Genomic DNA, 27,733 nt, shown 5'->3' on the forward strand with positions numbered 1-27,733 from the left:
CAGAGTTGTATAGCCATCACTGTAATCTAATTTTGGAACATGTTCATCATCCCCAAAAGAAACTTTGTACTCACTTGTGGTCATTTCCCATTCTCTGTACCTATCCCCTTTGCTACCTCCTAATATCTTCATCTCCCCAACCCCAGACCTAGAAAACCACCAATCTACTTTCTGGCTCTATATACTTGCCTATTGTGGACATTTCATACATAGGAGATCATACAATGCAGGGATCTATTGTGACTGGCTTCTTTCACTTAGCATAATGTTTTTAAGGCTCATCCATGTTGCAGCAACTATAAGAACTCCATTCCTCTTTATCACTGAATAATGTTCCATCGTATGATTATAACACTTTCTGGTTATCCATTCATCACTTGACTGACATGTAGGTTGTTTTCACTTTTTGCTATTATAAATAATGCTGCTATGAACTTCCATGTACAAATTGTTATGCAGACATATCTTTTCATTTTTCTTGGGAATATACCGAGGAGTGTGGAATTACTGGGTCATATGGTACCTCTATATTTGACATTCTGAGGAACTGCCCAACAGTTCAGTGCTATCTTTTTAAATTATACACACAAACAAAAGTATATCCTATGATCCAGCAATTACTGGAATTATTAATTCTAGTAGTCTATTTTACAGAAATAAAGATTTGCAAAAGGTTGTTCACTACAATATTGCCTATAACATCAAACAATTTCTAGCCATGTAACTTCATCAAAAAGGGAATCTTTGATAAATCACAGTGTATCTATACAATGGGTAGTATGCAACTATTAAAAAGAACTTCTATTCATCTCTTAACTATTATTTCCTCCTGATATCCTGGTCAAGAGCAGGTTGAACAACTCTTCCATAGAATCTTGTCTGCAGCTAAAGAATTTATCATCTTGTATTAAAATTGCCTGTTTACTTAGATATTAGGTCAAAAACATTTCCTGAAGGATATGAAAGCTAAGAGGAAGGACGGACAAACCTAGCAGAGGAGAAGAAAGAGAAGAAAATGTGAAGGATAGGATTAATAGGCAGTTAAGGAAGCCATGAGCAAAGGCCAGAGGAAGAGGATGAAAGGGAACTCAAAGCATTCAGTAATGCCAGAGCTTATAACATGGTGAGGGTGGTGATGGTGCTGGAGGTGATTAGGGTGGTGATGTTGGTGATGGTGGTGAGGGTGGTAAGGGCAGTGAGGATGGCAGCAGGCAGGGACAGAGGCAGGGTGGGGTGTTAAGAAACGAAGCTGGTGAAGTGGAGGCCAGCTTATGAAAGGATTCAAGAGGCCTGTTCAAGAATGTGGACATTAACTTGATATTGTTACTGAAGAGCACTGAAGGGTGAGGAAGAGTGCTCTGACCACAGTGTGGAGAATGGACTGGAGGAGGGAAAGACTGAGGAGGCACAGTTTCAAGGCTGTGGTGAGGAATAACGAGGAGCCGCCTCAGGGAGGAGAATGTAGATCAAGTACAGAGAAGTTAGGAAGCAGAATTTACGGGATTTGGTGATTGGATGTGGGAGACAGCTGAAAGGAAGGAGTCAAGATTAAAGCCCAGTTTATCAACATAAATGTTAAACAGGAGCTGACCTAAGTGACATCATAGGGGCAGTATCATGCTAATTTATTTATCAATATGTCAGAGAAAGCTTGGCAAATAGATTTAAAAAAGAAGAAGAAAAGAGAAAAGGCAAATTGTCAAGAAAAACTAATTTTTTTCTCCTTTTATTTTTCCATCCTCAATCTGTGATTATAGAATAATTACAGCGGCTTTACATGACAGTCAAACTCAACTTTAAGCATTTGGCTCCAAAGAGAAAAAGAGCCATCCTACTCTGCATGAATGAGCAAATATACCCTGGAGTGAGCAGGAGATGGGGAACCATGACCCTGGAGTGGGAATGAGATGGAAAACTACTGTCTTGGTCGGTCATATTCTTTTTTTCACACGTTAGCATTTCACCAAGCTGAGAATAAATATAAGACAAAGATAATACAATTTCTGTACAATGTGACCCTTAATAAAAACTAACTACTTCATCTGGTACTCAAGTGAAGAAGCACTGATCTGAAGAATGCCAGTATCTACTACAAAACAGGTATGACTTATTCAGGAACCACCCATATCTTTCTCTTCTAGATCCTTAATTTTTCTTACACTTTCCATCATTCTGCAAATAAGGATGCTCTAAAAGGGAGTGAATGTCTTTTTCTTTACAATTTTCTGCTGTTCACCTTAAAAAAATACACACACACACATATATATAGCCTACAGATTTTTAAACAATTCATCCAGTTAAATGTCATTTCCTTGGTTAAGGCATAAAGGAACCAAGATTCTGGTTTATACTGCAAGTTTAGAAAACTATACTAAATGGCTATGCTGGGAGGGATAAAAGTTAGCAATCAAAGTGACTTGATTTTCCTACACAACTTCCCCTGTGATTTCCAAGTTAAAAAGAAAAACAGAACCGGCTCAATACTTCTGATAGCAAGTTTAAGCCATCTAAATCATAGAAAGTGGAAAAGTGCTACAGTTTATTCCATACAGTACTGAGCAAGTCCTAGCATAATCCCATACACACAGTATATGCTCAACTGATACTTGTTAAATGAGTGTATTTGCTGTTATTGGTTAAATGAAAACTCTAAGATAATACTGCTTTTATCAAGATTTACTCTGTATAAAAAATTTGAAAATACAAATAAATTACTTAACAAAACTTACTTGCTACTGTGAGCTTGGCTGTTCTGCTGACAATAGTTCCAAGATTCTCAACAGTGGCTACACACTGATAATAGCCTTCATCAGGTTTATTGTGTTTGGCATGCACCACATTGGTGATAAATAAAGACCCATCTGGGAGAAGCTGGCGTCGATCATCCGATACTAAGTTTAAAAAAGTTCCATCTTTTTTCCACTCAATTTTTGGAGAAGGCTCAGAATATGCTGAACAGTTTAATATAACAGAAGAGCCTCTACTTGAGAGTGTATCCACTGGCTCCACCAGAAAATAAAATGGAGTGAATGTTCGAACACCGGATCCTACAAAAATAAAGAAAAAGAACAAAGTTAAGCAAAACTTTCTTACACCACTTCTGTAAGAAAATATAACATGTCTCAAAATTATTCTTAAATGGTTATGCTTTTTGGGTATGATACACAAATACAGTCATTTCACTATGAATGTCTAATAAATAAAATTCACTTTTTACTAGAAAATCAAAATTTGACCCATTTAGAATAAGATTAGGAAAAAAGACCCTGCTAGCTGAGATAATCAAACCTTGTTAGATGATATAGCTAATAAAAGTTTTATTTCAAACCCTACAATGGGATTTACAAATATTTTAAATTATCATATTCAAAGTGAAATTTTCTGTGGAACATAAAGGAGGCAGAAAATTGAAAGGATTCTTCGTTAGTATGGTATCCTTCCTATGTTTACTCACTGTATTTCTTTCATAAATTCACTATACATACATTTTCTCCATTTTTCTAGTGGATTATTCATCCTATTCACTTAAAAACAATCTTTGGGCATAGCAATCTTGTTTTACAAATATTCTTTTTTCTATTTTGACTTTATAATTTTTGTCATACGAAATAAATTTTAATTACGTAAAATTAAATGTTATACTTAAAAAGCTCACCTCTATTCCAAAATATAAAAAATGTCATCTGTGTTTTATGCTAGTACTTTTGTGGTTTTATTTTCTATATTTAATCTTCATCTAGAATTCATTTTGATGCAAAGAGCACACGACGGATCAGTTTAATTTTTCTAAGTCCTTGACCAGTTTTTTCAACATGGTTCTTGAGAACATAATTTTAAAGAAAATATTCCTGTAAACCTTATATTCTCAGTCAGAGAAAGCTTTCCAACTTAAAGCTTAAAAACCTCTTTTCGTCAACACAACTACTCACCAACCCCCTTTTGAACAACTCAATTTGTAATCAAATTTCTTTAAGTGAACAATCAGGGAGGGGTAGTCCAATAAATTAAACTAACATTGATTTCCAAACATATCTACATACGCCTTTATACTTTATATATATCTACATACCCCACTTACTTACATTATGAATTTAAGGATGACTAATTTCTTTATTACATAATTAAATAATAGTCCTAAATAAATACAAAACACACTAGCAGAAGGAAGGAAATAATATTCACTTGTTTTAAAGTTTTCCTAAACTTATAATCATACACAAATTCCAAACAGACTAATTACCCTTTCCCAAACACCACAAGGGGGTCTCCACCCCTATTTGATGAACATAAAATTGATTTTTCAAGTCTTAAAACTCTTGAAAATGAGCTTACGAATTTTTCAAAGTAACCTGCAATGACATGCCTCTTATTCCATAAAAAATTTTATACTGAAGTAATTTACTGGAACTGTAGTAAAATAAATCAAAATATAAACTTCAGGGCAGTACGAAATGATGGCTAAACTAAGAGAAATTACTTTTATTCCTTTCCTATATAACTATTAAATCTTTATTATACCACTCAAATTTAAACAAAACTCAGGAACTTAAAAGAGATAAATGTATGTATTAGATTGGCAATCAAAATATGCAAATTAGCAATTTAAAATATTTTATTACATATATCAATAAACAAAACATTTAATTTTAAAACTTGGACAAAATTTTTGTCATTTGAAAAAAAATTACATCAATGTAATCGCTGGCACCCATCGTTTTCTTTTTTAATAACATAAATCTTTGTTGTTGGTGAATAATCCTTTATTGGGAACAGAGATTATTTTTTAAAAGATCTATCATCATTTTCTTTAACCACTTTTCCTTTGTCACAGTACGAGGGCCAGAGAGTCACTCTTTGGCTGCCTTTATATAAAAACTGTCCTTTATTTTTCATCAGGGTCCTGATTCCCTATCCACTTAAGTGTGCTTAATTTTAGTTTACTATGATCAAAGTCACCACACAAATTATTCTGAAATAGGCTTAATGATCCTGTCTGATCTCTTCTACATTCCCAGGTCTCTGCAAATTTCTCACTTCTTAACGAAATAGCTCTCACTTCTTGATAGACTATTCCTCACTTTTTGATAAAATATTTCACACTCCTTGACAGAATCTCATCTTACGAAAGGAAAATATCCACAGGGAACTTCTTTCAGTTGTAATCCCTCCACCTCCAGATATCAACAAATCATGTCACTCACTATAAATCTTAATTGTATAATTAATTTATTATAATTTATTATAAAATTTATTATAATAATATTAAATTTTATTGTACCCAGAGTAGAAAAATAACATACAGTATTTGAACACTGGCAGAAATAAAATGACATCTGCCTTATTGACCAAAGAGGTTCAAAGTTTTGATAGCAGCAGAAAGGCAGGACAGAAGGATAAGCAAGATTTTAATACACCTACAAATGTAAGAATGCTGTATAATGTTATTCATCCTAAGAAAATTCTCTCTTCATTATAACCTAAGAGACTAATGTCGAAGGACTTCCTGTTTCTTTTGCTCCTTCATAACATTACTTTCAACCATCCTATCCCATCCAGTCAGTCTCTCAATCTTCCATTCCAGCTTCCTGATCCTTTGGTGTCCACTTTCATCATACAGTTCAGGGTCTCTTGCTTCAAGTTCTCAATTTATAATTAAAAACGTTAAAGATTAGAAAGTTAAAATAATTTAACATTCAAAGGGCTCAACCAAACACATTCATGTTATCAAGAAAAGGCAACACTTGAGAGTTAACAAATGTTTCCCACCTTGTTTTGCCACATAACAATGCTCCCAGCTCCACAGCTCAGCACTTGTCTGCCCTGCACAGTTAATTCCTCCAAAGACTGGAGCTACGCAAAACTCCTTTTCTGGGAATTTCAAGTAAGGTAAGTGGCTAGTTGCTAATATTATATGGATGATTTTAATTGTCTGATAAATACATATGCTTTGAAAAACTTTTATGGTACAGGTATGCCATAAAAACAGTGACTGTCAACTTCTAATCAAAGCTGGATCTGAAATTCCTTGTCAGGATCATAATGTCCAAAAAGGGAAATTCATTTTCATTATTCTAATTTACAGCATCTACCTTCCCAACCACTCCCCCAAATGAAAAATATCTGAATTCACTTATTCAATAAATACTTATTATAATAAGAGTGCCTTCCTTTTCTTCAATTTTCAGCCTTCCTCCTCTCCCCTGTCCCCCCAAAAAACAGCCATAGTGGGAAAAAGGTTGGTAAAATGAAGTCAAGCAGACATGGTTTTGAATCCTAGCTCTGCTAGGCTAGTGAATTTATCTCCGTGTCTACAATTTTCTCCCCTATAAAATAGGAAAAATAATGACTTCCACTCAAGGAAATGTCTGTGAAGATGTGTACAGTGCATGCCTCACTGCTTGGCAGATAAGAGGTGTTCAATAAATAGCAACTAGTCATAGTTCCAAAGCCTATAATATTTCCCCCCAAATCGCTAACATCTAGCATGCTACTTTTCACTAATTTTATTTTAGAAATTGTTATGCATAAAATAATATAGACCTTATTTTTTTACTTTTAATCACATTTTGACAATTATGTGTAAAATAAGTGATCTTAAAACTCAAGTTTGATCATCTTTCTCCTCTGCCTAATTGTCAACGGCTCCCCATTATAGCTGATATAAAGTCCAAATGCATTACCTTGGCCTTTAAAAAGGGCTACTGGATCTGTTTTCTGCCTCTCTATAACCTAATTTCACATCACACTTTCCTCTAACTCAATAAGCTTCGGCCACATTATTCAATTTCTTGAACAAGCCATGTTCTTTCCCATATGAAAGTCGCTGCATCTGCTGTCCCCACTGCCTGAACCCTTGTTCCGCACACTCTTCCCTCACACAGCTAGGTTATTCTCATCCTTCATGTTCCAATCCACTGTCACTTCTACAGAGGCCCTCTCTGACAACTAGCTCTGAAAAGGTCTTCTATCCTGCCCATATGTGTTCTTCTCAGCAATGAACCTTCTATGTCTGTTTTTAAGGCCCATCTTCCCCACTAGAAGGCTAGACTACAAGAGACTACTAAAATGACCCCAGGTTTGCCATTGCTACTTGCTGTTTGTACCTTGGTTTCTTTTTGTGTTTTATTTTTCTTTAAAAGACTGGCACCTGAGCTAACATCTGTTGCCAATCTTCTTCTTTTTCTTCTTCTCCCCAAAGCCCCCCAGTACATGGTTGTATATTCCAGTTGCAGGTCCTTCTGGCTCTGCTATGTAGGATGCCGCCTCAGCATGGCCTGATGAGCAGAGCTAGGTCCACACCCAGTACCTGAACTGGCAAAACCCTGGGCCACCAAAGCAGAGTGTGCAACCTTAACCATAAGGACACGGGGCCGGCCCTGTTTTTGTGTTTTGTTTGTGTGTTTGTATCCTTTTCAGGATCCTACAGATCAGAAAGGTGGCTGGGCCAAGATGGAATTAAGTATTAAAGATTTTTAGTGACTTTGCACAACATCAAATCTCCACTGTTTTTTCTAAGATCAGCCTCAGTCTCAAAAATTTTTAGATGATTTCAAATGTGTCCTTTGTAAAAATGTTTAATATCACTTTTTAAAGTGCCACAAATAATTAATATTAATATTTTATAATTCCTACATGATTGGCAAGACTAGGTACAATCTGATAACCTGCAAACAATACCACGTTCTGAACAGTTATCCGGAAATTCTCTACAACAATTCTCAGAAAAAATATGTTAGTAATAGTCTTAGTTAACATGCCAACGATATTAACGATATTTATATTTCAGCTCAAAATCGGGAGAAAATCTGAATTGGTCATTTTTCATCGTGCTAGATGAGAAAAATGTAAGAATTTTCACATTAACTATATAGAACTTTCATGAAAACATCTTATATGCAACTTTTTGTTATTTGTGGCCAGAAGATTCTCCTAAAAGTAAGACATTTCACCTAATACTTGATGCCAAGTTTTCTGAATTTCTGAAACAAGAATATTTTTCAGTTCTACTTTTGTGTATTACACTAATGAAAATATGAGTTAAATGATAATATAATGAGAAAATTAACTTGGAGGGGCAATTAAAGATCTGAATCATGACATTGTTTTACAATACAATTCAATACTTCGTTAAGTGGTATATTTTTCTACCATGAGTTAATACTTTACTAATATTCTGAATACAAAATGTTTTATTACAGTAAATTGTCAAGTTCTTTTTAAATAGTATATCTCAGGGCCGGCCTGGCAGTGCAGTGGTCAAGTGCGCACGTTCTGCTTCTCGGCAGCCCGGGGTTCGCTGGTTCGGATCCTGGGTGCGGACATGGCACCGCTTGGCATGCCACGCTGTGGTAGGCGTCCCACATATAAAGTAGAGGAAGATGGGCATGGATGTTAGCTCAGGGCCAGGCTTCCTCAGCAAAAAAAGAGGAGGACTGGCAGTAGTTAGCTCAGGGCTAATCTTCCTCAAAAAAAAAAAAAAATCAATCAATCAATAAATAGTATATCTCCTTTGCAAAACATCATTAAAAACTTCTTTTCCAATGATCTACAATTACTTTGAGCAAATATAAAAATGGATACTCATCTAATTTGAAACATTCTAAATAACTCTGAACTGGATACAACTACACTCATGAATATTCAACTGCCTCTACTTTGTATGCTAATGTTTTAGCTTACTGATACAATTAAAAAGACTTGTAGTAGAGAGGTATTTGTGGGTTTTACAAAGAGAAAGGCAACAACTCAGTCTATTCTAGTTCTCAATGTTTTGCAATCTTCTGTGGGTTTTTTAAAAATCATAATGATAAATCTTTCATTAACTCATTGCCATTTGCAGAGTTGCTGGGTTTTCTGATTCATTTTAATGAATTATAGTCATGAGAGAACACTTGAAATCAAAACTGTCCTGGAAAATTATGGGTTTATCAAGTCGCCAGAGAAGAGGTAAAGAAAGAGACTGAGGGTAAGAAACAGCAAGCTATAAAACAGAAGTCAAAGGATCCAAGATGTAGTCTCAGCTTCCCTAACCAAATGCACCGATACTTCTAAAACAGAATGGGAATTATGGGACCAAGTCCAAAGGTATGATAATGTGGGGACCTGGATTTGGCCACCCCAAGATATGTTTCTTTGGCATGATGATTATTTGAGGCTAGTTACTTTGCAGACAGGAAAGCAACTGAAAAGTAGAATTTACTTACCCTTTGTAAGAGACATTTACATTGTAAAGGAACTCTCCATCTGTAAGGATATCTCCCTCTGTATCAGGAAGAAGGGGAGATGACCTTGTCTCTAGAAACTCTTAATCAGTGGGGAAGGCAAGGACTTAAATCTGCATTTTATTGTGCTTGTCTGGTAACCTCCTGTAACTGACTTGCCTCCCTCTCCAACTTTGGCCTTCCCTTAAGGATTAAGCATCTTTCCTTAGGCTAGGAACTGATTGCTGTGTTCACCTGTGACCACCCAGCTCAAGACAACAGACTTGCCTCCTGCTATGCCCTCCGAGATAGCAGACCACTCCCTGCTGTGTCCATCAAGCACTGTGCCAACAGGGCAATCTTGTGACTATTGTGGGAGGGACATTTCAATCATATGTGAAACACCCTGTTTGGGGGTATATAACCACTCTGTGCACCCCACTTCTTCGGTGCCCTTTCTTCCTTCAGGAAGAAAGGCCCCAGGCCATAGTCCTCATCAAGCTTTGTTTAATTTTCTCTTGCTATTCTGTCTCATGTGAATTTAATTCGTTCTCCAGCCATACGAACCCACATTAGGTAGAGGAAAAGTCTTCCTCCCCTACAATAACAACAGTTAACATTCACTGAACAGGTACTATGTGCCAGGCACTGTTCTAGAGCTTTGCCGGTAATAATAGGAATTACTATTATCCCCATTTTACAATGCGAAAAGTGAGCCACAAAGAGAATAAATAATTTGCCCAAAGTCATGAAGGAAAGATCTGAACCAACTTAGTCTGGCTGCCCTGTCACCAAGATCATAAAGAGTAAACTTACACCATCCAATACAGAAGCCACTTAGTGACATGCGGCTACTGAGAATTTGAAATGTGACTAACCTAAATTAAGATTTGCTTTAAGTATAAAATGCACTCTAGATTTAGAAGACTTAGTGCAGACAGACACAGAATGTAAAATATTTCATTAATAATTTTTATACTGATTACACATTAAAATATTTTAGAAATATTCACTTAAATAAAATATTAAAGTTAATTCCACCTATTTCTTTTTACTTTTCTAATGTGGTACCTAGAAAATTTTAAATTATGCATGTGGCTTGTACTATATTTTTATTGGACAATGCTGTACTGGACCATGTTACTCTTCATTAATATGCTCAAAAAAAAGACAAGCAAACTCTTTCTAAAGAAAAAAATAGTTGCTTTGTTTCTGCAAAGGTTACAAATCATGATAGTAGATACAAGGGATCAAAGCAAAGCTCTTTCTGGTTGTCAAGTGGTCTACTATCTAAACACTAAAAATTAAAGAATTTTAAGCAATTATCAGCCTCAATTATTACCCTCTCTATAACATCTGCTCAGAAATGTCTATTTAGAAACCAAACATTTTAGAAACTTTTAATTAAAAATTGCAGTAACAATCAATTTGATTCCAGCTTAACACAAGGTTGACACAAGGGAAGCCATATTGTAGAAAAGAAACCACACCATAACTTTAAATGATCTCTGATTACCTAGCTCAGACATGCTCTGTAGATTCTGTGGCTCCTCCCAGCTACTTTAAGATGATAACGTTTTTCTTTCGAGTTCCTTGGGAACGTGATGACCCCCAGGCAGAGAGCCAATGCTGACAGCCACCATCAATGACAACTGAAAGATCACAGTATAGGGCGTTGCTCCATTCTCTGATGCATATCCAGTAAACAAAGGACTATCAGGAACTGGGACCAGAGGTCTGCCTCCACGGAGACCAGCCGCCTCCCCAACCTGGAGACCAGCCCCATATATAATTGGCCTGTAGTCTTTGTTCTGGGAGATGGTTCTTTTGGACCTGTGTTGGCCATCTTCCCCCTTGCTAGCAAGCTGTAATAAAGTCCCTTCTCTCCTAACACCTTGCCTCCTGACTGTCGGCATGTCTTGTGGCTAGCAGATGACCCCCTTTGGGCAGTAACAAATTCATTATTGACAAATGTTCAAACTACGGGACGAAGGTTTCTGGGAAAAGAATAGTCACACAATTTCAGAATGTCACCCACAAATTACCTATTAATTACAAAGGAGGAAATGTACCTTCATAACAGACAGATCTGGTGGTTACCATCTTGACTAAGTGATCAAATTCAATATTACCAGTAGTAAGACAACCTGACAGCAAATGTGTCCTGATGGGATGCAGTAAGAAGCACTGTAATATTCTCGCTAAGTGTTTAACCTAATTCTAAGCATGAAGAAATAATCACACAAATCAAGAATGTGAGACATTCTATAAGACAACTGCCCTGCACTCTTCCAAAAGGAGTCAATGTCATGAAAAACAAAGGCAAAAGGGTTGTTCTAGATGAAAATAGACTAAAAAGATAAAAAGCAAATGCAATAAGGGAATTTTTATTGGGCCCTGGGCTACAAAACACATTTAGGGAATAATTGAGTGAATTTAAATTTTGAGTATATTAGATAAAATTATTGAATTAATTTTAATTTTCTTAGATGTGATTAATGCTACTCTTATTGCAGGAAAATGTCCTTATTCCTAGATACTTTTGCAATATTAAAACACTGAGAGAAAAACATCACATTGGGCTATTGATTATCTAAGCAATTACAATATACCAGAAACTATGCAACATGCAGATATATTTACTCTTAGGCATAAGGATGCAAGAAAATTCAGACAGGTGGAATTAATTATATTAACACAGAAGAGTTATAATTTAGAGAAAAATAATCTCTTTGGCCTAAATGAAACAGCAGATCTTTGTTTAGTTGTTCAGCTTTTCCAGTGATCCTTTAAGCTACCCCACATCATTCTAATAAATTCCTTTTCTGCTAAAGTTAGTTAAAATTTGTGATGCTTGCAATAAAAAAAACTGATACTCTGGGTATGTAAGATTTTTCAATAGATTTAATATCACATTTTCATATAATGAAAGAGTTAGAAATTAATAAAGTGACAGCATTTTAAGAAAAGTGTTCCAACTATTCTATCAATTTCAGAAAACCTAACCTATTGACTATCAAATCTACATTCTAGCTCTTTGAGGAGAAATTTTTATCATTTATAAAAAAAAACAGTGGACATATCCTTTCTTAATAAGAACATAATTTATCATCTTATTTTTCTATTTTTAATGTTAAACATCACTTTTCACTGCTATTTCTAAAGTATGCCTCTTATAGCCTTTGATTACCTCAGCTTTGTTCAGGGAAACTAGATAAAATAAAACAAAGATTAGGTAGAGGAAAAGGGTCTAAATAATAATCTAATTACCACAGATCACTAGGTCCAAAAAGGCATATTACATATTTATAAGCAGTTTCAAGAGCTTAAGTAACAATAACATCAAAGATTTCTGGGCTTCAAGGGCTCTACAAAATAATAATTTATACATGAATTCTTCCAAAATATTACTAAGGATCTACTATGTATAAGATAAAACATTTTTCTTTTGTTTATTGTTTCTTGCTTCACCTTAACCCACTCCCATCCCCACAATACAATATAAGCTTGACGAAGAGCAGGAACCTTGTCTGGCTTCTATAGTGGCTGCTTAATAACTATTTGTTGAATGAATGAAAGATGCTAAGCATCTACGTTACAATCAGACACTAGTCCCCACCCTCAGTGTGCTTACAGTGGAGACACACGATACAATCACAGCTCACACAAACACTCACAGAAGGTTCTAGTGGGAGCCATGACAGGGTAATGCACAAGGTACACAGAGAGGCAAACTGGCCTAGAGAGTCAGAGAGGACGGTCATGCAAAATGTGATTATTAACATGAAACCTGAGGGATGAGCCAGCCAGAGAAGAGCAGAATGCATCCAAAGGAACAGCAGGCGCAAAGGCCTAGAAACAAGATGGTAGTGGAAGGGGCAAAGTATGCAAAGAAATTCAGAATTGGATATGCAAGGACCAGATTGTGAGGATTTTTATATGCTAAGTTAACAAGTTTGGCAAGGGTTTTAAGACGAGAAGTGAAGATCACATTTACTTCTTATTAAAAGGATCATTCTTGCTGCAAAATGGGGATTACTTTGAAAAGAACAAGGCTGGAGATAGGGAAGCCACTGCAGTAATCTCAGTTGAAACATGATGAAGTCCTATTAAGTAAGTAGTAATAGTGACCAAGAGAAATGAGTAGATCTGATGAATTTTTAGGGTCAAATCAAAAAGCCTTGGAAAAAGATCAGATGTGGAAGTGAGAGTAAATGTGGAGTAAAGGCAATGGAGGCATCAAAGATGACGGACAAGTTTCTGGCTTGGACGATGGCTGAATAGAGGGAAAGGGCAGAGTCGGGGAGATCACTGTGTTTACTAAAGACATGGAGCGTTTACGGTGCTTACGTGACATGGATGTAGAGGATATACACAGGCTTGGAACTTAGCTGAGATTCAGGATGGAGATACATATTGAAACTGAAGTTATAAGAGAAAATGAGATAGATTAAGAAATGTAAAATCCAAAGAAAGCCGAGGACCAAATTCTGCAGAACACCAACATTTAAAAGAAAGGCAGAGAAAAAGCCTGCAAAAGTCACAGAGGTCAGAGAACAAGAGAACACGGCACCCCAGGTGTCAATGGAGTATTTCAAGGAGGAGGAGGAACTGCTGAGAGTAAAATACAGATGGACACTCATTCACTGGATGTATATTGAGAAGGTCACCAATGACCAAGGCAAGAACAGATTTAGTGTAGTAATGAAGACAGATACCAGAGTACAGTGCACTCAAGAACAAGATGGAAAATGAAGAAATAGAGCCTGCAAAATGTAGAACAGCACTTCTCAAATTTTAGTATGCAGACCAATCACCTTGTTTAAATCCTGTTAAGTTCAGATTGTGATTCAAAGTTCTAGGGTGGGACCTGAGATCCTACATTTCTAACAAGTGCCCAAGTAATACAGATTCCGCCAATCCACAAACAACACTTTTGAGAAACAAGGATATAGAAACTAGAGGAGCAATGGGTTGGTAAATAAAGAAGATCTGAGTTTGGTCTTCTTTTATGTTCTTTGAATAGAGGAGAGACTGAGCATGCTAAAAGATGGAAAGAACCAGCAGAGAGGGTGAAATAGAAGATTCAGGCAAGAAGAGGACAAGATTAGGATCCGGGCTTCCAGAGATAATGAAGTAGCCAGGATTATACTCACCCTTCTGCCTCAGACAACTAGAAAACTGGACAAAATCAAAAATCAATGCTTTTCAGACACTGGACAAACAGACAGCACAGGACTGTGATCCCTGAGAGAAAGTTAACAAACATGGTGAGCCCTAAAATTGCCCCATCTTGCAGCCTATAGATATCCCATCTTTCCAGGCTTCAGCATGAGGAAGGGGAAAGCAAAGAGAGCTCCACAGTCTCACACAGTTAAAGAGACACAGATTAGAGTTGGGGAGGCCAAGGTGACCACAATTTGCAAGGCAGAGCACCAAAGAGGAGGAAGCCGCAGAGAGAGGGGAAAAAAACAAACTCCAGAGTTTGGCAGAAGAGTCCCCTTGAAGCTTTGGATGACTACTAATGTGCATATAAGGGGACTGAAATTGTAAAAAGTATGTTTTCTAACCACAAGAGAATTAGACTAGAAAACAATAACAGGTATCTGAAAAACCCTAAAATATTTGGAAATTGAGCAACATACTTCTAAATAACCCATAGATCAAAGAAGAAATCACATGAGAAATTACAAAATATTTTGAACTTAGTGAAAATCAAAATACAGCATGTCAAATTTGTGCATTGTAACTAAAACAATGCTTAGAGGGAAATTTCTTTTTTTTCCCCTAAGATTTTATTTTTCCTTTTTCTCCCCAAAGCCCCCCAGTACATAGTTGCGTATTTTCAGTTGTGGATCCTTCTAGTTGTGGCATGTGGGATGTCCCCTCAGCATGGCCTGATGAGCTGTGCCATGTCCGCACCCAGGATTCGAACTGGCAAAACCCTGGGCTGTGGAAGCAGAGCACGCGAACTTAACCACTCGGCCATGGGGCCGGCCCTTAGAGGGAAATTTCAAGTTTTAAATGCCTATATTAAAAAAAAACGTGTAGGAGGATTAACTTTGGATCAGAGAAGGGACATTTGTTGTAACAAGAAGGAAGGACGAGAATATGGGTGAACTTGGTGATAGTTATAGGAGTCATTAATTGCTTGTATAGTCTCTAAAGTATGAGGTAAGTACAACATTGAAGTAGCTGCAGTGAGAATGGAAGAAAGCACTAAAAAGGGAATTAGGATTACTGGGCTGCACTGAGATCCCAGTTAAGGTGGTGACTGCATTTAAAGAAGTTCAAACATGAGAACACGATTTTGTAGAGTCTAAAGGGAAGACACTTAAAACTGAATGTTTCTAGGCAGATATGAAGAAGTTGACAATGAAGTAAGAAGGCTGAAGGTGTCAGTAAGTGGTTGTGAATGGAATCTAACGGGGAAGGAAATAAACAGGAGTGAACTGACACGGGTAAAAATGGTGCCAATATAATGTAATAAACCTGGAAGCACAGAAGACTGTAGTGAGACTGGGATGTTATTTTAATATTTCAGCACCGCTGAGTGATGACAAGGAGTAAGGTGCAGTTATGGAAGATGGTGCTGGAAGCGGCATGAAAGAGAAGTCACTGGAGATAAGGAAGTCAAAGAACTGAAGACGATATTTGAAAGGTGAGTTAAACAGACACCCAAATTATCCAGAACAATGCTAACTTGGAATGAAGAGGAAGATTGTAAAACACATAAAGTTTTCAATGAATGAAAGTGAAGAGGAAGTACACAGAAGATAATGAACGAGAGAAAAAGATAACATTCAGTGGCCCCCATCCTGAAACAGCAGCAATTTTATAAGAGTAATTATTTAACATTTTTAAAAGCTATTTTTCTTCAGTAATCAGCTGTGTTCTAGAGAGCTGATGTTACTCTAAATATCACTAATAGGGTACTTTTCTCATATGGAAAACAAGCATTACTGATTTTATACAAATATACCATCATATATATACAAATTGTTACCAAGCTCAGCTAAAAAAAATAATTCTAAGATGCATTAACTCTTTAACACAGAAAACAACATATGAATAATTTATTGAAAGCTTTTGCTGTCAGCAGCTTTACTAACAGGAGTAATAATTATGAAATCTCATATGACAATCAAACAACTTAAATATATGCAAAAGCGAAGAACACAAGACTAAGAATCCTTAATGAATCTTATGATATCAAAGCTATTTTCTGCAAAGGATGCTGTGGATGCACTAGCTCTCATTGCAAAATAAAGAGATGTTGCAGAAAAATCATGTGATAGTCTCACAAGGTCTACAGAACAGGTTCTAGATTTCTTCTATTCAACTGTATTTACTGATAGAAATAAACTGAGTTCAAAACTTGTTAAGTCAATCCTGCATTAGTAACCTGTCATATTAAGTCACAGACAAATTCATATTTCATTCATTGAGCTCTTAATCTTTTGATAACACACTTCTGATGTGAAATGATCCTGGGGAGTGAAGAGAAAAGAGGAGGAAGCCTCTAAAATCCAAGGAAGACATTAACAGCATCGGAAGGATAAGACACCAGCCCGAAAATACTCACAATGAAGCCATGTATATATAATAACCAAACAGGTGTAAACGCATTTGTGGGAGTAAAACAAGACTTTTCCACACTACTATCGCTGCATATCATTTTCATACAGATGCAGCAATTAGTTGCTAAAATGAAATGCAAATGATCCTTAATCATTGTAAAAGATGCTCAACCTCACTTATAAGAGAAATGTCAATTAAAACTACATTGAGATATAATTTCTTACCTATCCTATTGGCAAAAGTCCAAATGTTTCACAACATACTCTGTAGGCAAAGTATAGAGAAACAGGGTGATGGAAATGCAAATGGCATACCCACTACAGAAGAAAGTCTGCAACATCTAGCACAATTCCATATGCATTTACCCTTTGATTTAGCAATCCCATGTCTACGAATCTATCCCAAATATACACTGGCCAAAATACGAAAATAGGTACAAGAAAGACTGTTCACTGCAGCACTCCTTGCAGTAACAGCCTGGAAACAACCCTGATGCCCATCAGTGAGAGACACACTGAACAAACCACGGCATACTGACACAATGAGGTACTAGGCAGTTGTAAACGAACTACAGAGTAACTTTACCTTCTACCGCGGAGTGATCTCTAGAACAAATTAAGTGAAACAATCAAGGTTGGAGAAAACTGGGTATATTTATCTAAGAAAGGTGGGATATTAAAGCATACACATACACACACACAATTTTTAATCCATATAGGGAGAGGAAACATGGTTAGAGGAGACAGAGATTGAAGCTAGATGTCTCTGAACAGAACTTGTTCACAGATTTGACTTTGGGACCACGTAAATATTTTCCATGAAAATATTAAAAAACAAAATTAAATTTTAAAAATCCCTAAAAATTGAAAGCAGAAATGAAACAAATCTGAATCTCCAGTTGTCAGTATAACCACACAGAGAATTGGTCTAAGAGAATTTAAGAACACAACAACCAAACTATAATAGTGGAATATGCCCTAAGAACCAAAGAACTGCAAAAATTTTAAACTGTTTAATAACCATTTTGTTGCAGTTACTATTGGTATTGTTATTCTGAGACTGGTGTGTGTGTGTGTGTGTGTGTGTGTGTTGTAGGATAAACCAAATTAGTAACATCATGACATCATGGAGAGCAGGATTCTCAGCGTGGAAGAAGAGTGATACAGATAAAAAATCATGTATCCTTCAATTTTAATTGTTAGTACCAATATAAATTTGTATTTTATTTATTTAAAAAATATGCATTTCCGGGGCTGGCCCTGTGGCCGAGTGGTTAAGTTCGCGCGCTCCGCTGCAGGCGGCCCAGTGTTTCGTTGGTTCGAATCCTGGGCGCGGACATTGCACTGCTCATCAGACCACGCTGAGGCAGCGTCCCGCGTGCCACAACTAGAAGAACCCACAACGAAGAAACACAACTATGTACCGGGGGGGCTTTGGGGAGAAAAAGGAAAAAATAAAATCTTTAAAAAAAAAAAAATATATGCATTTCCTAGCTCACTTCACTGAAAAGGCCTAGTAATAATGACGAACCCAGTAGTAGTGAGTACTTTCTACATCCAGATTTTGGCTCTAAAATCCATTTTCCACACAAAAGAACCTTCAAAAAACTGGCTAGCTGCAGCTCTGCAATTGGAACATGAGATGAATCTGGAACATCTTGTCATACCAGAAAACAAGCTATCAATGACTAGTAGGGTCATCCCAAAAAACTTAAGAGGCTCTTCCTGGTCAAATATGAAAGATTTAAGCATCAATAATGATAATAATGCAATAAATCAGAACATTCAAATATGCTGAATTCCTCAAAAAAATAAAAACTAATTGGTCACCTTTGGAGAATGTTACAGAACGAAATCATTATTTTGAAAAGTAGCATGTAAGAGTGAAAGAAGTAAGCATTCTTCCTAATCAAACAGTTCCTCATGGAAATAAAACTGTTGACAAAAGTGAGTTTCTGTTTATAGAAGTATCCCACTTAATAATGAAGGAATGCTACATCACCATTTTGCAACCCCTAATGAATTAACAGCTCTGGGCAATAAAAAAATCAATGGCCCAGGAGTCAGCAAACTTTTTCTTAAAAGGGCCAGATAGTAAATATGTTTAGGCTTTGCAGGCTAGATGCAGTTTCTATCACACGTTCTCCTTTGTTTTTCATTTTCCTTTTTTTAACACTTAAAAGATGTAAAAACCAACCAGGGCACCATGGAGAAATTGCTAATTCTAGGATTGGGGCAGAAAACATAAAAGATGAGTCTGGAGCATCCTGTAGTGCCAGAAAGTAAGGAAGTGCTTAAAAAAAAAAACCAAGATGAAGCTATGCCAAAGGGGCAAATGAACCAAATAAAAGAGCTTCCAACGGCCAAAGCTGGAAAAATTTGAACAAGAAAATAAAGTAGTATTAGATTATAACCCAAAATATAAAGCAAATATCTATGAGTTTATACTGATATAAATAAATAAATGGTTGAATTTAAAAACAGAGAAAATGGGGGCAGGCCCCATGGTCGAGTGGTTAAGTTCGCGTTCTCCACTTCGGTGGCCCAGGGTTTCACCGGTTCGGATCCCGGGCGCAGACATGGCACCACTCATCAGGCCACACTGAGGCAGCATCCCACATGCCACAACTAGAAGGACCCACAACTAAAAATACACAACTATGTACCGGGGGGCCTTGGGGAGAAAAATTAAAAAATAAATAAATAAAAATCTTTAAAAATAGACAAGATGAACATCCCATGCAGAAGAATTCCAAATAATTTATAGACAGTCCACCCATGAGGAGGAGGAGCATAACTCTCCACTCTTTAAGCGTAGGCTGCACATAGTGACTTCCTTCCAAAAAGAGTATCGTATGGAAGGGGAATTGGGGCTAACTTTACAGTGGAGAAACGTGACAAACATTAACTACCTCAGCCCGACAATCAAGGTCAACATCAACAGTGATAAGTCATGTTGATATTATGTACCCTGGAAATGATGTGATGATAATACAGTCACACACTGCATAATGATGTTTCAGTCAACAACAGACTGCTCATACAACGGTGGTCCCAAAAGGTTAGTACCATCTATAGCCTAGATGTGCAGCAGGCTATACCACCTAGGGTTGTTAAGTACACTCTACAATGTTCACACAATGACAAAATTGCCTACCAACACATCTTTCAGAATGTATCCCCATCGTTAAGGGACGCATGACTGTAGTTGGCACGTTATCTCTGTGTTCTTGCTCCCAAAACCGTAACCCCAGTCTAATCACGAGAAAGACATCAGATAAATCCCGAGAGAGAGACGCTCTATAAAATACCTGACCAAGTATTCCTCAAAACTGTCAAGGTCATCAAAAACAAGGAAAGTCTGACAAACTGTCACAGCTAAGAGGGCCTAAGCAGATAATGACAACTAAACATAATATGGTATGCTGGATAGGACTGTGGAACAGAGTAAAAGGACATTATGTAAAAACTAGGGAAATCTGAATAAAGTATGGACTTCAGTTAAGAATTACGTATTAATATATGTTCATTAATTGTAAGTAATGTGCCATTCCAATATAAGATGTTAACATCAGAGGAATGTGGAGTATATGAGAACTCTCTGTGCCATCTTTGCAATTTTTCTGTAAAACTAAAATTGATCCAAAAAATAAAGTTTACTAAAAAGTAATAATTATGACATTTATAAAATAATTGGAAATATAAACACTACCAGGTATTTTATGATAGTGATTATTTTCACTTCTCATTTATTAGGTATGAAAATCCTTATGACTGACAAAATATAAATGCAAGAGCACTGAAAAAGACCAGGTACAGAAGTTAAATTGAGTAACCCATTAACAACTACATTCAGGATCAATAAAATAATGAACATTTCCGATGAAACTGTCATCAACTAAATGCTATATTTAATGTGAAATTTTTATCGAAAAATCAGCCAAAGTACTAGCAAAAATAAACAACATAATTAAGCAAAGAGAGTTCTAAGTTATTTGCTAGATAACCATATGTTTTGCTCTTATTTTAACCACTATCTAGAAATCCAGCAGGTGAACTTTAAAAAGCTCAACCTGACTATAGCAGCTGACACTTGTCTAGTACCTAGGGTCCTCTATTAAATTAATATTCTCTATCCCCCAAAGATAAAAGAGCAGTAACTACCATTGATCCAGTGAACAGACGTCGTCAAAAAGCTATCTAATCCCTCCTGAGTTACAAATGTGGCTTTTCTACAATGAATTCTGCAATTTTACCTTATTTCAATATAAGCATAAATACACACTCTAAAGGCAAACAAAGGATGTGGGAATTAGCCACATAATTTCTCCATTTGAACAGATAGTTCAACTTAACACACTTTTATTGAGTAATCACAAATCATGTTAAGTGTTCATTTAAATAACTTTTCTTGCAGGTGTCACAGGAAAGAATATAGCTCAGTATGCACAAAGCAGAATCGATGAAGGCAGCAAACAGTGCTGAGTTCACTGTTGATTTTCACTAAATACTTTCTGATTATTTAAGAGAAAAATATTTGTTTTCCAGAGGACTACATCTTTAAAATAGTGAAATTCAATTGGCAAAAACATGATTATATAAACAAATTTCCACCTTATATACACAACTTTTCAGGAATGTAATACACAGGGCAAGGTCAAATAATACTAGACCATAACTGCATATATGTACACCAATGCCCATAATACCTAAAATCGGTTCCTGCACAGACTAGGCACCAATTTGTTTAAATAGGCACTTTTGACGTTCAAATTTTAAAGCCTATAACTAGATATATGACTAAGAAAATGGCTAAGTCAGTTATGGTACATTGATATCATACAGTCACTAAAAAACTGTGAAGGGAGGCAATAAAAGTAGTGGATAAGAATATGAGTTCAACAATCAGGCAGCCTGAGTTCAAATCCCATTTCTGCCCCTTGCTAACGATGTGGCCTTGGGCAAACTGTCCAGTCTCAGTTTACTCATCTACAAAAGGGGGATAACAGTCATTGCCTCATACTGCAGTTGGGAGGATTAAATGCTATAATACATGTAAACCATTTAGCACAGTACCTGGCACATAGTAAGCATTCAAAAATGCTAACTACTACATTGTAGCAAAAAATATGATAGAGAGTATGATTTAATACATATAGACACATATGAAATTATATCTGTGCTCTGATTATAACCATCTAAGAATTATGTATATACAGATACAAGAAAAAGGAGGTAATATGAAAATCTTGTTGATTTGTAGTCATGGAATGATAGTGACTTTTTACATTTCCATTAGTATATTTTTTTAAATACAATAAAATTATTTATACAGGATGGAGTACAATAAAGTTATAATTTTTATACTAATGTTATTTTATTAATACTTAACTAGAGTTAAATTTTTAACTAGAGTTAAAAATCATAGCATCTGCTGGTAATCAAAAGCTCCCTCTATTTTGTTGTTGCTTTTATTAAAAAAAATCAACGTATGCCCATTTACGGAGTTGCCACCTCTCTCCAGAGGGTATCATATTAACAAACTAGGGTGAGTCTTTCCACACTTTTTTCAACCAATTCTCACTGTCTCTTGCTGTCTTTTTTCCACACACACACAGTTTAGGGGTTTTACTTTTTAAAAAGAAGGGGATAATACTTATTGTTCTGCAACTCATTTTTCTCACTTAAAGTATCTTGAATATAGTGCCATCTCAGTGCATCTAGTTCATTCTTTTTAACACATGCTCCATGCTACTAGTGCGCACATACAGTAAACATAAATTATCACCCAAACCAGGATACTACTGAGAGTGAAAGAGAGTGCTCTTAGTAACTACGCTGGTAGCACAGGTGTAAACTGGACCCATCCCAAGCTAACTCAGACATATAGTCACTCTACACAGGAGAGCTATAACTATCAGCTAGCATTTAAGTCATTTCCAATTTCTGCTATTATAAACAATGCTTCAACAAGCATCTTTGTATCTATAATTCTTTGCACACATAAGAGATATGTGTAGGACAGATTTCTAGAAGCAGAATTACTAAGTCAAAAATAATGCCTATCTTGGGGGCCTGCCCAGTGGCTAAGTTCGCACATTCTGCTTTGGTGGCCCAGGGTTCGCCAGTTTGGATCCCTGGTGCAGACCTAAGTACCGCTTGTCAACCCATGCTGTGGCAGGCATCCCACATATAAAGTAAAGGAAGATGGGCACGGATGTTAGCTCAGGGCCAGTCTTCCTCAGCAAAAGAAAAAAGGGGGAGGATTGGCAGCAACATTAGCTCCGGGCTAATCTTCCTCAAAAAAACAAAAGTTAAAAAAAATAGTAACACATATCTTAAAATTTTGATAAATACCACCACCTACAAAAAGGCCTTATCAATTTATATTCCCTTCAATAGTATATAACGTAGATTTTTCCCTCCTTCCCTTTGTCAAAATTGGGTAGCTTTTAAATGTTTATCAAGTAATGGGCAAAAAGAAATGCTATCAAATTGTTTTAACTTGCACTTCCCTCATATGGGTAAAGGCAAGAATCTTTTTAACATATTTGTTATTTTCCATGAATTGCATATTTTTGACTGCTTACCAAAGCCTTTATTCTAAAAGTATTTCAAAAGTCAAAAATTATGGAATTAAAAATTGTTTTAATTTAGGACAGGAAAGAACCTTAACTACACCCTCATTCTACGCATGGTTAGACAGATGTCTAAAAAGTGAAATGACTGGTCCTAGTTTATCCCATACCGTATTTTGAAACATTTGCATTTATATCTAGAAAAAACTGTCTTGCTTATCAGACATTTTTTTCTGTAAGATGTCAAATACAATAATGATAATACTGTCCCACAGTATCTGTGGGGTATTGGTTCCAGGCTCCCTTCCCAGGATACCAAAATCAGAAGATGCTTAAGTCCCTTGCATAAAATGGCGTAGTATTTGCATATAACCTAGGTACATCCTCCTGTATACTTTAAATCATCTCTAGATTACTTATAATACCTAAAACAATGTAAATGCTACATAAACAACTGTTATACTGTATTGTTTAGGGAATAATGACAAGAAAAACAAGTCTGCACATGTTCAGTACAGACACAACCATCAGGGGCCTTTCCCTCCATGGCTGATTGAATTTGCTGCTGCAGAGGACTGATGGTACTTTATTAGGTTATTTACAAATCACTGAGCTAATTAATTATAATCTGTACTCACTCCTATTCTTTTACTACATATAATTATGCCTAGTCTTAAAAAGGCAAAATTCTCTACTTCTGAAAGGGGGTGAGGAGACAAAGAAACTGTTTTTAATCAAACATAAAATCTAGTGTCCATTCATAATTATAATCACGAGACAATGACACCAAAAACAAAGACAACAAAAGCAGAAATAAACAAGTGGGACTACATCAAACTAAAAAGCTTCTGCACAGGAAAAGAAACCATCAAGAAAATGAAAAGGTGACCTACGGAATTAGAGAAAATATCTGCAAACCATATATCTGATAAGGGGTTAATATACAAAATATATAAAGAACTCAGTAGAGAAAAAACATACAACTCGGTTAAAAAATAGGCAGAGGATCTGAACAGACATTTTTTGAAAAAAGACATACAGATGGCCAACAGGTACACGACAAGATGCTCAATATCACTTATCATCAGGGAAATGCAAATCAAAAGCACAGTAAGATATCATCTCACACCTGTTAGAATAGCTATTATCAAAAAGACAAGAAATAACGTGTTGGTGATGATGTGGAGAAAAGGGAACCCTTGTGCACTGTTGGTGAGAATGTAAACTGGTGCAGTTACGATGGCAAACAGTATGGAGGTTCCTCAAAAAATTCAAAATAGAACTACCATATGATCCAGCAATTCCACTTCTGGGTATTATCCAAAGAAAATGAAAACATTAACTCAAAAAGATACCTTCACCCCCATATTCACTGCAGCATTATTTACAAGAGCCAAGACATGGAAATAATGTTAAGTAACCACTGACAGATGAATGGATTAAAAAAATGTGATATGTGTGTATACACATACATACACACACACACACACACAAACACACACACAGGAATATTATGTAGCCATAAAAAAGAAGGAAATCCTGACATTTGTGACAACACTGGTGGACCCTGACAGCATTATGCTAAATGAAATAAATCAGAGAAAGACAAATACTGTATGATCATATTCATATGTGGAATCTAAAAAAAGAAATGAATTCATACATATAGAGAACAGATTAACGTTTGCCAGAGGTGGGGGTTGGGGGGTTGGTGAAATGGGCAAAAGTGGTGAAAAGGTACAGAATTCCAGTTATAAGATAAGTAAGTCCTGGGGATGTAATGTACAGCATATTAACTATAAATACGGTATTATATATTGGGAAGATGCTAAGAGTAAATCTTAAAAGTTCTCATCATAAGAAAAAAAATTGTAACTATGTGTGGTGATGAATATTAACTAGACTTGTGGTAATCATTTCACAACACATAGTTATATCAAATAATTATGCTATACACCTAAAACTAATACAATGTTATATATGGATTATACCTCAGTTAAAAATAACAGGCAGAGGGGGCCGGCCCGGTGGCACAGCGGTTAAGTTCACACATTCCGCTTCTTGGCGGCCCGGGGTTTGCCGGTTCGGATCCCTGGTGCGGACATCCCACCGCTTGGTGGGCTATGCTGTGGTAGGCATCCCACATATAAAGTAGAGGAAGATGGGCACGGATGTTAGCTCAGGGACAGACTTCCTCAGCAAAAAAAAAAAAAAAAAAAAGAGGAGGACTGGTGGTAGTTAGCTCAGGGCTAACCTTCCTCAAAAAAAAAAAAGGCATAGCAGGATAAGCGGTTTGAAAATAGCAGACCATTGTTGAATTACCAACCAATAAAAATGAAATTACCTTTTCTTTGTGTTTATTTTCTCAAACAGCTTACTCATTCTCAGGACTCCAACTATCAACTATAACGATGGTGCACAAATCTGAATCTCTTCCTTTATGGCAACTTGAACTCAACAAATTAAAACCTAGCACATCTCCCTCCTTATTCTTTCCAAATCTTCTTAGGAAGCATCATCGTTTTCCGACTCTTATAGTCTCAAAATTTTATCATCTTCTACCTCATCTAATCTATCTCAAACCCGATTAGCTTATCAAAATTATCTGGAATGATCTCTTCTGAATGTGCCCATCCTCGCCATTCCAAGCACCTCTCCCTTAATTCTAGTCTTCAGCTATGTTGAGACCACTGCCTCTTAACTCATCTGTCTCTGACTCTCCAGCTTCACATTCCACACAGTGCACAGCCCAAACCGTTTCCTCTCTCTTCTTGCCCTGCGTCCCTTAAGATGACTCTGCCTCTTATTTGAGAAAATGCAATCCCTTTTATATGAATTTGACTTCTTCTCTTCTTTGTACTTGAAAAATTTATTTTCATTTTTCCTCTTTACTTTCTGTCACAAATAGGTTAAACCACTGAAACGGTAATTTTTTGTTTTAGGTAAAAACTGGTCAAGGGGCCAGCCCCATGGTTGTGGCCAAGTGGCTGAGTTTGCAAGCCCACTTGGGCGGCCCAGGGTTTGCTGGCTCAGATCCTGGGTGTGGACCTATGCACCAGTCATCAAGCCATGCTGTGGTGGCGTCCCACAGAGAAGAAATAGAATGACCTACAACTAGGATATACAACTATGTACTGGAGCTTTGGGGAGGAACAAAAAGAGAGATTGGCAACAGATGTTATTAGCTCAGGGCCAATCTCCCTCACCAAAAGCAAAACCAAAAACAAAACCACTGGTTAAGTATTAACAATTTCACATGGTTCAACCCTAAAAAAGGGCACAATTCCTTTGCTCTCCCCATTTCTCTCCTTGGTATCATTTTCCCCCCCTACATTTTCATCCAGACCTTATTTCATCATTTGAAACAACTCTCTTGCTGGCTTGCTCCAGTTCAATCTCTTCCTTTCTACTGGATCTTTACCGTAACCCACAAAAATGCCTCATTTGTCAAATGAAAAAATTTTTTCTTTATCTTTCCCTTAATATCTCACTAACCCCTTGAGATACTCTCTCCTCTCTCACTCCCTCCTTCCCCTATCAAACTTCCTGAAACAGTAGTCTGCGCTCCCTGCCTTCATCCCCCTCATTTCCCATTCCTTAACATTTTACAAGCTGGTTTATCCACTCATCAGCTCTATTGAAACTTTTTCCACAGCTACCAATAATCTCCATCTTGCCTAAAATCAAAGGCCTCTAACTTCTGAAGTCTTCAGGTGTTTCATTTGACCACCTCCCCTGGACACACTCTCCTGTCACACTGCACTTTCAAAATTCTCCTTTCTTTTATTTCCACTTCCCTGTCACCTTCTTCTCCTATCATTCTCTACATGGAAGTGTTTAAGTCCTTGCTTTCCTCTTTCCTTTTTCTATACTTTTTGCCCTGGTAATTTTGTGCAAAGTTCCTGGCCTCAACTATCAGCATCATTTCTGAGAGGATACTATAGTATCCTACAGAATCCATCTTACTGTAAGCACATCTCCAATCCACTTTGAAATTTTCACAGTTCTCCTGTCCTAACTGAAACCTGGCTCCCCATGGACAATCCTGGTCATTTCTCATATTCTGATAACCAAAGAACAGAAAGTGACCTCAGCACTGTCCTAACTTTCTACTGATACTTCCAAAGCATTACTCCAGATTCGTGTAAAATCCCTTCTCCTTTGAAGCTTGTGCCAGTTATTAATTTATTGCCTCTCAGCTTTAAAACCACTCTCATAGCCCTGCTTTTTTCTACTAGAACTGGATTCTTCAGACTATGAGCCTCCTTTGCCAGCTGACTTGATATCAGGCTCAGCCAAGACAAGGGTGCTAAAGAGATGTACCTAACTCTATACATCTTAGAGTTCTCTTTTACTCCTGTTAGTAGTTAACTGC

General features: G+C 36.6%; 1 protein-coding gene across 5 annotated transcripts in view; it reads right to left on the reverse strand.

The window, feature by feature from the left end:
• LOC124233072 (neogenin) overlaps positions 1–27,733 on the reverse strand; it is a 247,290-nt gene that overhangs the window by 178,999 nt on the left and 40,558 nt on the right. For all 5 annotated transcript variants that reach the window (XM_046650149.1, XM_046650148.1, XM_046650147.1 and 2 more), the window contains exon 2: positions 2,730–3,047. In XM_046650149.1, coding sequence (XP_046506105.1) covers positions 2,730–3,047 — 318 coding nt within the window. The remainder of the gene's footprint in view (positions 1–2,729; positions 3,048–27,733) is intronic.

Source organism: Equus quagga, unplaced genomic scaffold (genome assembly GCF_021613505.1).
Source record: "Equus quagga isolate Etosha38 unplaced genomic scaffold, UCLA_HA_Equagga_1.0 153_RagTag, whole genome shotgun sequence".
NCBI lineage: Eukaryota > Metazoa > Chordata > Mammalia > Perissodactyla > Equidae > Equus > Equus quagga.